The 12092-nt window shown below is 49.5% G+C and overlaps 1 protein-coding gene across 4 annotated transcripts; it reads left to right on the top strand.

Moving 5' to 3' along the window:
- Positions 1-1666: 1666 nt before the first annotated feature.
- Positions 1667-11812, top strand: Proca1 (protein interacting with cyclin A1). Of its 4 annotated transcripts, XM_063251178.1 has the most exons (6): positions 1761-2221; positions 2709-2836; positions 7951-8031; positions 10117-10249; positions 10509-10667; positions 10749-11812. In XM_063251178.1, exons 2-6 carry the CDS (start codon positions 2824-2826, stop codon positions 11449-11451), a joined length of 1089 nt encoding a protein of 362 aa, XP_063107248.1. In that variant the 5' UTR covers positions 1761-2221; positions 2709-2823; the 3' UTR covers positions 11452-11812. The 4 variants fall into 4 exon arrangements, with proteins under 4 accessions (XP_013007799.1, XP_063107248.1, XP_013007797.1 ...); XM_013152343.3 differs by lacking the exon at positions 2709-2836; XM_013152344.3 differs by lacking the exon at positions 1761-2221 and having other exon boundaries at positions 2509-2836.
- The last annotated feature ends 280 nt before the right edge of the window (positions 11813-12092 follow it).

The following is a 12092-nucleotide window of genomic DNA, read 5'->3' on the forward strand; positions in this document are numbered from 1 at the left end:
ATTAAAAGGGATCGAGATATAGCTGTGAAGACTTCAAGTTCAATACCCAGGAGCACAATAAAGTACATGTGGGAAGAACACAAAACACTTTATTATGACTACTGATATCCGAGGAAGAGTGATGAAGCCGCTGGCTTCCTTTTGGGATCTGACCCCAAGTTACAAATTGGCTGAAGGGACTGGGGATTTAGCTCAGCGGCATAAGTGCCTGCCTTGCAAGCAGGCAGTCGTGAGTTCGATCCCCAGTACCGATAATAAGGAAAAAGACAAAAAAAAAAAAAAAAAAAAACCCAAATTGGCTGGAAGTTCCCCCAGGCATCAAGGGCACGAACAAAGGGCACATGGCCTCTCTGAGAGGCCAAGGAAGGCTAAGATTTAAACACGGATCCTGCCTCCTTGTCAGCAAGTGTTCCATCCATTGCTGCCTGGTTCCTTTCCCACCTAGCTGCTGTCCAGGAGGGGCTGGCAGCCTCCTTTTGCTTCCTCTGCCTGCTGAACTCAGATTCTAGAGCTACAGTGGGAGGAGGAGCTGGGCAGTGGGCACACTCAATCAAGAGTTGGTCCTGGGGCTGGGGATTTAGCTCAGCAGCATAAGCGCCTGCCTTGCAAGCAGGCAGTCGTGAGTTCAATCCCTGGTACCAATAAAAACGAAAAAGACAAAAAAAAAAAAAAAAAAAAAAAAGAGTTGGTCCTGGAGGGAAGATGGTGGGTCTGGGAAAAATGAGGTATGAACATCTTTGGGCTGGGGTGTGAATCTGGTGAACTCTTTTTTTTTTTTGTCTTTTTCCTTTTTATAGGCACCAGGGATTGAACTCACAACTGCCTGCTTACAAGGCAGGTGCTTATGCCACTGAGCTAAATCCCCAGCCCCTTTCTCTTTCTTGTCTAGCACTCTTGAGATCTTGGTTTAGTCCTAAGCATTAGAAAATAAAACCAAAAGACCCATCATCGTTTTCCCGATTGCTCTTCAAGGCACTCTAGCTTTGGAAGCCGAGGAGGAATTGAGGTGTGGTGTACAGAATGTTGGTGAGGCTGTTTTAACATCTTCGCATTGCCCTGTAATTTTTTCCATCTCTCACCTCTTAGCTTCTTTAGCTGGGCTTATCAACCTTGCTTTGCTCAGGGGTTGTTAACTCTGTGAAATGTGCACCACAGTACTGGGGTTTGTGTGGCATGAGCTGTGGGGAGTTCTGTAGTTTGTTTTTGGGTTTTTTTGTTGTTTTTTTGAGACAGGATCTTACTGTATGTAGCCTCGAGCTCATTGTGTAGCTCACTGGTAGGAACTCAGGATGATTTTCTACCTCAGCCTCCGAAGTACCGGATTGATGGGTGTGTGTCACCACATCTGGCTGGCTGCAATTCCTTGTTCTGCGGGGTGTGCCCATTGTACTAGGTTTGTAGGCGGTGAGCAGATTTTCCGTGAACGGGGTGTCACAACATGAAAAGTGTACCGTGTACGTAAAGAGTGTGAGGAGTGTATTACTGGAATGAAGTTAACTATGAAGGCAGCCGGCTCTGCTGTCAGGAAAGGCCGATGGAGAAACCAACGGACTGCTGGACAATGCGGGCTCTAGGACCTGGGAAGGAACAGTGCGGGGTGGAGCCGGTGGCAGCGGGTGGCGGGAGTTCCCGCGGCCCCGTGGGAGAGAAGCCTGTGGGCGTGGAGACACCTGCCTCCCGCCGGAGCCTGAGCAACCCGAAGAAGCCGGGAAGCGGGCGGTGCGATGGCGCGGTCCGGAGAAGCTGCGCTCACTCGGGGGGTGGGGTGGGGAGGGGTGGCCTGGGCTGCAGCGTGGAAGCTGGGCGGTCGCCGGAGTCAGAGAAAGGCTAGGCCGGGCCCGGGCCGAGCCCTCGGGCTCGGACTGAGCTGGGCCTGCAGCCAAACGGAGGATGGGGCTGAGGGCGGGGGCTGGAAGGTGCGGGCCCGAGGTAAGGGAACCACTGGCGTTCAAGGTGTGACCCAGCAGAGGCCCCGGATAAAGAACGCGACTGACGCTCGGGCCCGGCCGGGCGACCGCACCGCCTGGGGCGGGGGGAGGCGGGCGGGAGGTGGGCCAGGATGAGGCGGAAGTAGGGGCTGGTCTGAGGCACTGCCGAGACTGAGCTCCGAGCCGGGGAAGTCTTGTGGAAGAACGGAGAGCGATGTGGGTCAGGACAACAGTGACGATTGAAAGATGGACTGAGGAAAAACCCGGGCACGAGGACAAGAGGAAGAGCTGTGGTGAGGAGGGGCGGAGCAGGGGGCTGGGGCGTGGCTGGGGGCCGGCTTCGAGCGCGGCCCCGGGGTGCTGCAGGGAGGCGGGTCTTGACGGAGGAGGCGGGGCCAAGCGCTTGTCTGGGGGCGGGCTCTCGTGAACCGTGGGCCAATGATTGGGGAGGGCTAAAAGTCTGGAGCAGTCGGTTGCAGCCGAACTGCAGCTCGGTTTGCAGGGTGAGAGGGTCTGTCTCTGTTCTATTTTCAGCTGCAAGCTCAGGCAACTGGTGTGGGACACTGGGCTTGGCCGAAGCCCGTGGCCTATAGCTACCTAAGCGCCGGGGCGGGGAGGGGGGAGCTGTTCATTGACCTCCACCGGGACGCGAAAAGTTCTGTGGGTTCCATGCGTGACATCACAATCGTGTCCGGCTGGGGGCGGGATCAGGAGGCATCTCCAAGGAGACGAGGGTCCACTGCCTCTCCCTTACACTGTCCTATTCCCTCCCTCTCCTAGTTTTTTCCCTTCCTCCCTTCCTCCCCTTCTCACTTTCGCAGCTCTAGTGCGGGTTCGCTGGAGCCTCTGAGGCTGGGGAGCTTGGCCCGCTGCCCACTGGGAAGATTCTGTACTGATGAGTATCACTTGTAAGTTTTGAGTTAGGCCTTGGGCTTAATGCTGTATCGAGGAAGGTTCCACAAGCTCTGTCTTCCTTTGAGATGTTCCTTATAAAATCCCTGTGTTACCGCTGCTGCTGTCAGGGCACTCTTTTGTACTCTTTGGAACTAAAGAGCAGGTGGTTTTTCTCAGTGCTAAGGAGAGTTAGTCTGTCTTTCCCTCGGCTTTCCTTCCTCCCCTCCACAAGTAGCTGGTGACTGTCTGCTGGATAGTGAGACAGTGGAAAACAGGCGCTGACTCTGCACAGGAACACCTTCAGGGTGACCAGAGCCAGTTGAGTGAGAACAGAGTTTTGGTCCAGACCCACTGTCAGGCACTTACCTCATGCCCTTAGGGTCCAGGTAGGATAAAGGAGGATATGGGGTTAGGATTGAGAGGGTGAGGAATTAGTGTTGGAGCTGGAAAGCTGGTGCTGTGGGAGGTGGCAGCTGGAAGGGTAGGTTTTGGTTAGGGAAGTGAATGTGGTTTTAAGAGTTGGCTGTGGTGTTCATGGCATAGAGTATTTGTATTTGTATTTGTTTGTGTCTCTCTCCAGCCAACAGTAAAATAGGCCTGAAAGTGTACAGAACTTGAAGCCAGGAAGACCTGGATTTGAATCCTTTTGCTGTCAACCTATTTCTGGGAAAATTCCTTTTCCTCCTTGAGTTTCTATGTCCCCATACATAGAACTTAAAGAAATCCAGCACAGCACTTGGTGATGTGAAGGTGTGCATTCTGAGTCAAGTGTCTTTCCCCTAGTGGTAGGATGCTTGCCTAACTCGGAGTGAAGCCCTGGGTTCAATCTGCAACAAAACCCCCCTGTAATCCCAAAATGCCTTGAGGTTTGAACCTTGGACAGAATCTCCAGTACCTCTTTGTGGATCCAGTAGAGGTTTAGTGAGTTCTGTTTATGTATTCATTTAATTAACTGACATTTACTGAGCACTTTTCCGCGGTTCTGTGGATACAGAGGCAAATGAGATACTGTTTTCTTCTCAAGGAGCTATGAGTGTACAAATGTCACAAGCTCCAGGTACTATTGCAGCTGGTGAAAAGGGTCAAGACAGGTGATTTTTGTTTGTTTTGAGACAGGGTCTCACTATGCAGATCAGGCTGGCCTTGAACTTACTTGTAGCCAGGCTGGCCTCAAACTCGAAGTGATCCTCCTGCCCTAGCCTCCCAAGTGCTGGGATTATGGCATGGGCCACCACACCCAGTTTGTCATTGATGATCTTTTCTACTTGGATAGCATTGTTCTCTGGAAGATGAGCTGGTATATTTTGAGTGGCAAGCAGGAGAGAAGGAATGGAATAACGAGGGTTAGATGGGAAAAACTGACAATTGAGGAAGGAACTAGGATCTGGTTCCTAGGGAGCCTGCTATGTTATGATTAGGATCTTGACCTTCATCATGAAGGCAGTGGGGTGCTATTAAAAGTGAAAGTGATAGCATTTTGGAAAGCTCAGCCTGGCTATATTTGAGGACTGGAGGAGGGTAGAGAGACAGGAAGTGGAGAGGCCACACACGAGGCCACTGCAGCTGTCAGTTGAGGAAACTCCAAACCAAGACAGATGTTAGGGACAAGTCTCTGTCATTAGATTGGTGGGGAAGTGAGGCAAATGATGATTCCTAGGCAAGTTGTCTGTTGCTCTCTGAAAAGAATGTAATAAGAGCTTTAAGGCAGTGGGTAGTAAGATGGTAGATTTGTGTAGTACATGTTGCATGGCAGGAAAGCATCCTGGGATTCAGGATAAAGTTCAGTGGTAGAGTACTTGCCTAGCAAATTTGAGGCCCTAGGGCCAATCCCTAGCACTGCAAATAAATAACCTGAGTGAGATGCCACATACCTGTAATCCTAGCACACTGAGAGGCCAAGACAGGAGGACTAAACTTTGAGCCTAGCTCAGACAATTTAGTGGAACATGTCTCAAAACAAAAAATTTTAAAAAGGGCTGAAAATATAATGCAGTATGAAGACCCTGCATTCAATCTCCAGTACTGGAAAACCAAATAAATATAAAAAAGATAGTAAAGTAAAAAGTCAAGAAAAGTCTGAATTTAAAAAGGTGGAGCTGCGTGTCACTTTATTTATCCAGGACAAGCTTGTAGAGTTCAGCCTTGCAGGGGGTAGTCAGAGACAGCCCTGCTAGTCAGCAGTGTAAGAGTGCAGGAGAGAAGAGTAAACAGCATTCGAGGCAGGAAAGAACGAAAAAGCTAGTTGGAGAAGGAAGAGACAGATGAGAGAGGTCCAGCGTGGAAGCCCAAGCAACAGACTATAGAGAAGATTAGTCAGCAGGGCCAGGTGAGATGAGAGGGAAAGAAGCCCCCTGGGCTTGCCTACTGGGAAGCTTCTGGTGGTCTTGGCCTAAGCGATTCTTTTTTTTTTTCTTTTGGTACCTGGGATTGAACCCACAACCTCCTGCTTACCAGGCGCTTATGCCCTAGTTGCCTAAACTATAAAGGCAGATGGCTGTGGTGGTATAGGTGGCTTGACTAGAAAGGGTGAAATCTTTGAACTTACAAAAGGTAGGGTCTCAGCTGCCTGCATTGGTCAGTACTAGAGCTGTGCAATATGTCTATTCAGTGAATGAGATTTTTTTTTTTCTTTTTTGAGACAGGGTCTCATTGTGCTGATTAGGTTGGCCTTGAGCTCACTTTTTAGCCCAGGCTGGTCTCAAATTGGCAACAATCTTCCTGCCTCAGTCTCCCAAGTACTGAGATTACAGGTGCTACCATGCCCCGCTAGTGAATGAGTTTTAAAAACTTGACTTGAAGGTGGATATGGTGGCAAATTCCTGTAATCTCAGCACTTGGGAGGCTGAGGCAGGAGAATATATACAAGTTTGAGGTCAGTCTGGGCTACACAGTAAGTTCAAGGCCATCCTGAACTATATAGCATCTGAGACCTTATCTCAAAAAAAAAAAAAAATCCTCATTTTGACAAGACAGGCGCATTCAGGTTAATAAAGCTACCAAAAACCCTTGTATTGAAAAGGATAAAGGAACTATGCAGTGGCAGAAGGAGAAACAGCACTGATAGAATGTTTTGTTTAAGAGGTTGAGATCCTATCTCAAAAAGCAAAGTTTTGTCAGGTATGGTGGCATAGGCCTGTAATTCAAGCCTCCCAGGGCCTGAGGGAGAATTGCCATGAGTTCCAGGGCTAGCCTGGGTTATGTAGCAAGTTCAAGGCCAGCCTGAACTACATAGTGAGACCCTGTCTCAAAAGAAAAAAAAAAAAAAAAAAAGCCAGAGATACTGTTCAGTGGCACAGCATCCTTCTGGTAAACACGAGGTCCTGAGTTTGATTTCTATACCCCTCCCACAACCAAAAAACACTGAGAATGTAGCTCAGTAGAACTCTTCTGTAGCATGCACAAGGCCCTGGATTCAATCCCCAGCTCTGCAAATGTCCCCTCAAAGAATGTTTTGTTTCAAGAGCTGTTTATAGCCTGTAATGGGAGGTAGGCAGTGAGAGCCAGCCGAGGGGAAGGTGAGCAGGGGCAGAACTGTTATCCTCGCACTTAGGGAGGCTAAGGCAGGATCCCAAGTTAAGAGTCCTGCTTGGACAGTTTAATGAGATCTTGTCTGTAAATAAATGAATAAAGGGGCTGGGGATTTAGCTCAGCGGCGTAAGCACCTGCCTTGCAAGCAGGTGGTCGTGAGTTCGATCCCCAGTACCGATAAAAATGAAAAAGACAAATAAATAAATAAATAAATAAATGAATAAATGAAGAGAGGGTGTCATTCTGGGTGGTTCCTATAGTACAGATGCTTTGGGCATGATGATGGAAGCACCGTGGAAGTGGCCACAGCATGTGATGGTGAAATTATCTGCTACGTGGACAGCAGCAGTGCTGGAGTTCCCTGAAAGTGCTTGAAGTCATTTATTAATATACTTTGAGTACTCACTCTGCTGTGGAAAACTGGCGATGATCAGAACCTGCAGTGGGGTGACCAAGTGCTGCTGAGGAGCCAGAGGAATCAGCTTTCAATTTTTGTTTTTTGGCTGGGGATTTAGCTCAGTGGCACAAGCGCCTGCTTGGCAAATGGGAGGTTGAGAGTTTGATCCTGGTACCAAAGAACAAAAACAAAACAAAACAAAAAGCCAAAATACAAAATCCTTTTTTTTTAAAGCAAGTTCAGAAAAAAAAAAAAAAAAAAAACAAGGTCAGCAAACAAGCTGGGGATATGGCTTAGCTGTATAGCATCTGCCTGGCAAGCAGGATGCCCTGAGTTTAATTTTTGGTACAAAAAAACAAAAAAAGCAGGATCTTGTTTGAGCTAGTAGCCCAGGCTGGTCTTGAACCTGCAGGGATCCTCTTGCACCAGCCTCCTAAGATTACAGGCGTGCACCAGCACACCCAGCCTAGTTTCCCTTTTACTTAAATAAACCTCCAATCCTCAAAGGCCAAACCTCTGGCGAAGGTATAGCTCAGTGACAGGGTTCTTCTCTCATTGTGTGAGGCCCTAGATTCAATGACAGCACATCAGAAAGTTGGAGTTCTGCCCAGGGACACCCTCGGACCAGGCTCCGTACTTCTGGGGCAAGTTCTGGAGCCCTTGGCTCAATCTCAGCCCATTCCTAATCATCAAAACTCCAGTGATGCTCTTTCCAAGAAGCCTCCCATAATCTCTGACCCCATCTCCAGTCTTGGCAGGTGGCCCTTCTTCTGCACTCCCTGTCTCTGTCTGCAGCACACTGCTATTGTTAACCTTCCCTGCATCCCTCTCCTAACAACCTCTTTCCTCAGTTCTTTGATGGCAGGGAATTTTTTTTCTTCCGAGACAGAATTTTGCTCTGTAGTTTAAACTGGACTTGAACTCATGGCAATCCTCCTGCTTCAGCCTCTTGAATGCTGGGATTAAGGGCGTGTACCACCACACTTGGCTTTATGTTTTTTTGTCTTTTTTTTTTTTTAATTGTACTGGGTATCAAACTCAGGACTGCCTGCTGAGCTAAATCCCCAGCCCCCTATGTTGTTCTTTTTAAGCCTCCCTATCTCTGTGATGCAGCAGGGGCCCACACTTTCTCAGGATACACTCAATGAGTGAGTGATATGGGGAGGGAACTGCCACTGTTAACGCCACTGTGTTCTCTCTCAGATATAAACAGGTTACCCGGCTGGGAGAGAAGACATCTGCCTGAGGCAGCACCTAGCACTGATGCATCTACCTTCTCTGAAGGTGGGTCCAGATCTCTGGCCTTGGGTCCTCTACCCCTCACTTGGGAAAGCTAGCATGTTGGTGGAGGGAAGGATATTTGGTCCTGAAGAGGTCACACATGTCCCATTCTTGTTTCCTATAGATACATAAGAAGGTCTTTTTTTTTTTTTTTGGCACCAGGGATTGAACTCATGACCTCACGTTTGCCAAGCAGGCATTTATGCCGCTGAGCTAAACTCCCAACCCTAGGAAGTTCTTTTTTTTGTCTTTTTCATTTTTATCGGTACTGGGGATCGAACTCACGACTGCCTGCTTGTAAGGCAGGCACTTATGCTGCTGAGCTAAATCCCCAGCACCCCCCCCCCACTGGGTATTTTGAAGGTAAGGAAATGAAGGCTCAGAAAAGTAAATTTGCCCTAGGTCACTCACCTAGTGAGCCAAGGCTGACTCCCAAGTACAGGACATGTGTCACTGTGCAGCCTTTGCCTTGCTCAGCAGTGGCAGGGAAATTTAAGGTAGGGACATTGGTCCTGCCACACATGGCTCCACATCCCATTCCCTCACCCTGGGATAGAGAAAGGGTGTAGGGGGGAAAGGTCACCAAGTGAGTCAGGGGTTGGTTATGGTAGGGACCTTTGGGGAAAAGCAAGCAGCCACACTCTCATCCTTAGCACTTTTTGGTCACCTTGCTTTCCATACCCTTGGCTTGGTAGCCAGCATGAAGTCTTTCTATGCCTTGTGGGAGCTGGATATAGGCACAGTCCTCATGGCCTGTGAGGGGGCCTAGCCAGCCAGGAATTAACCTAAGGTTGCCAAGGAACTCATCAGTGCAGCCCACTTTTTCCATGGTGATTTCATGCCAGGGACACAGGCAAGAGGGCCCCTTGTCCTCTGCCTGGAGTATGAAATCTTGGGTTCCTGGCCTGGGAGAGGCACAGAGTTACCTACGGGTTTGTTTTAGACTGTGGTAAGGGCAGAGCCAGGCTAGACTGGAGCCCTAAAGCAGGCACAGAGGTGAGGTAGCAGGGGTGGCCATGAGAAACTCCCACAGCTGAGCAAAGGAAGGCAGGAGCCTTTATTCAAGGATTTTTTTTTTTTTTTTTTTTTTTTTTTTTTTTTGCGGTACCGGGAATCGAACTTATGACCTCGTGCCTGCCGGGCAGGCAGTTATGCCACTGAGCTAAATCCCCAGCCCCTCAAGAATATTTTTTTATTCCTAGTTCCTATCCTGGCAGCTTCCAATTGCTGGGAAAGTGGACCTGGCATCTGTGCTGACAGGGAGAGGGTGCAGGCTGGTGTGGGTGGTTTACTGTGCTTCTAACTTGAGTAAGGAGCAAGGGCAGAAAGGAGGGGAGTGTGGGAAAGGGAGAAGTGAAAAGAGTGTCTGGAAGGAGAATGAAAGTGGGTAGGGTAGGGAAGGTTAAGAAGGATCAGCCCAGGAGCTGAGTGTGGGGGTATAAGCATCTTGGGAGGCTGAGGCAAGAGGGAGTGCAACTTCCAGTCCAGCCTGGGAAACTCAGTGAAATCCTGTCTCTAAATAAAAAGCTGGGTATGGTGGCAGCCTCTAATCCCAGCATTTGAGAGGCTTTGAGTTCCAGACGATCATGAACTACATGGTGATACTCTGTTTCAAAAAACAAAACAAAACCAGTCCGAACCACTGCTAAATTTGACTGGCTTAAAAAAAAAAAAAAAAAAAAAAAAAAAAAAGCACCCTGCTTTTGTGGTCAGCTCTGTGCTTCTCCAGGTTTGGGTTGCCATACCACTGCAGATTTTGGGGCCAGAATGCATCAGGGCCCATGAGGTCAGATGGGTCCAGAAGCTGGTAACTCTTAGCTGCTGGGTGAGGGCAGGAGTCAGTGGAGGGCCACAGAAGGAAGAGGAGGTAAGGGACAGGATACCATGGGGCAATGTGGTTAAGTTGGGAAGACCACCCGTGTACCAGACAAGGCACTACACATGTTCCAGGGACCCTGCAAAGGCAGGTGGCTTCTTGCAGTGGGTGAGGGACAAGGCAATGTTGTTAGCAGTACTGACACAACTCTTGGGGGTGGGGCATATAAATGCAGTGAGGCCTTTAGACCGAAGGTGCCCCTCCTCCCTCAGGGGAACATAAAGAGCCTGAGAGATGCTGCTGGAAACACACACAGTGTGCCGGACACGTCATCCAACCCTTCACTGACTGTGGCCACCACAAGCTGTATCTACACACTGTTACCCACTGTGACTGTGACTCCAGGTAAGGGTACTCTCTGTGGGGGATCCATGGTGGGACGCAAACTGTTTCCCCTTCAGCCTTTGGTTTTCTCTTCAGCTGTGGCTTGATAGTGCTAGCCCAACCCCAACCTGAACTCTTGTGCTCCAAAAGTAAGGGGGAAGTCTTATGGCAGCCTGGCCAAGCCTAGCCACAGCCCACTGTCCCTTTGGCTTCTATCTCTGGACCCCTGTGTGTTGTGGGTAGGGGGAGCCACATGTGGTGAGAGTCCCATGTGTGGCAGGCTAAAGGACTGCTCAGAGAAGGCAAATAGCAGCAGCTGTTGGGACTCGAACTCAACCTGCTCCCAAGATGTGGGCCCAACATGCTTCAACATCATCCAGAGCCCTTGCTACCCACTCATCCCAGACGAAGAGCGTGTGGAGCGGTTCTGGTATGGCTGGTGAGTGCTGGCAGGCTGAGGGAGGAGGGACACCAGGGTTTCACTCCATCAAATCTTCTTTTCATATCCCCTGCCTCCCAGGCGCAAAAGCTATAGGCCTATCTCTGTGGCAGTGATCCACCATCCTATCCACCATGAGTGCAGGACAGATGACCTAAACGAGGATGCAGATGAAGAGGAAGAGGAAGAAGAAGCAGCAGAAAGAGGAGGAGGAGAAGAAGAAGAAAGTCAGGCTTTCATCCCAACCCAGGTGGGACCCACTGTTCTGCCCACAGACCCAGGCCTGGGCACAGTCCCTGGGGCCCCTGACTCAGCCGCGCCCATCACCATCTGGCGTTCTGAGAGCCCTACAGAGAAGAGCCCCTGCAGCAAGGTGATCAAGAAGATAAAGAAGAAAAAGGAAAATGAAAAAGACAAAGGGGAGGAAATGAGTGATGAGAAGGCAAAACCAAAGAAAAAAGCCAAGAAGGGGAAGTTGACAAAGAAGAAAAGTCCACTGAAATCAGAGTCTTCACCTGCAGATTTGAGCCAATCATTAAGCCCAAGAGAGTTGGTCCGGACGTCAGAGTCCAGCCCAGATAGCCAAGCAGACCTGGACAGTGAGGACAGTTACCGTAATAGGAAGCAAGAGGAGCCCTCCAGTGAGGATTTCATGGAGTCATCATCACCCAGAAAAAGAGAGAAGAGCACCACCCAGGCCAAGAAGAATGGGACAAAGACCTCCCACACCAGAAAGGTGACCAAGAGGAAATCTCCGCCAGTGTCCAGCCCCAATCTCAGTTGAGGGCAGGGTGAAGAATAAATGACATCAAGCCTGTAGCTGACCTGCTGCTGTTCTTCGAACAGAGCTACTTCTTGGGGGAGGCAGTGGGCTCAGGGCATATCGGAACCAAGTTTCAGGAAGTACAGGAGTTTTCTAAAGGCAATGCAACTTCCAAGGAAATCCATGGGAAGATAAATGGGAGGGAAGTTGGGTATAGCTGTTTCTTTGTAACATCCTAGGACCAGGGTAGAAGAGTACCTCTGGGGTTTGGGCAGGAGGATAGGCTTCCTGCCCTTGGGAGACTGGTACGTGTGAAAACCACTTCTGGGATAGGGCAGCATCATGCATTAATACCACCAATAAACTGGACTTTCTCACCCTCTCTGCCACTGCCTGGCTTTTCACTCCTTATATGGCCTTCAGGAAGGTGCTTATGGCACCACAGGGACTTTCCTGTCTAGTGTGGAGCTGTTCCTGCTAACAAAACTGAGTTCCCAGCAGCAGGGCAGCCTCTTTTTCTGACTTTTGCTAACAAACAGCTGAAAAGGTCCTGACTGAAGAGCAGTTGGAGGGAGCGCGCCAACTCTGGGCAGCAGTGGCCTTTTCTGACTCCTTTGCTATGCTCCAAGCAGACAAAAGGGAGAAGCCTCATGTCTAGCATT

Source organism: Cavia porcellus, unplaced genomic scaffold (assembly GCF_034190915.1).
Source record: "Cavia porcellus strain 051 isolate PalLab524CR breed Dunkin Hartley unplaced genomic scaffold, mCavPor4.1 scaffold_6, whole genome shotgun sequence".
NCBI lineage: Eukaryota > Metazoa > Chordata > Mammalia > Rodentia > Caviidae > Cavia > Cavia porcellus.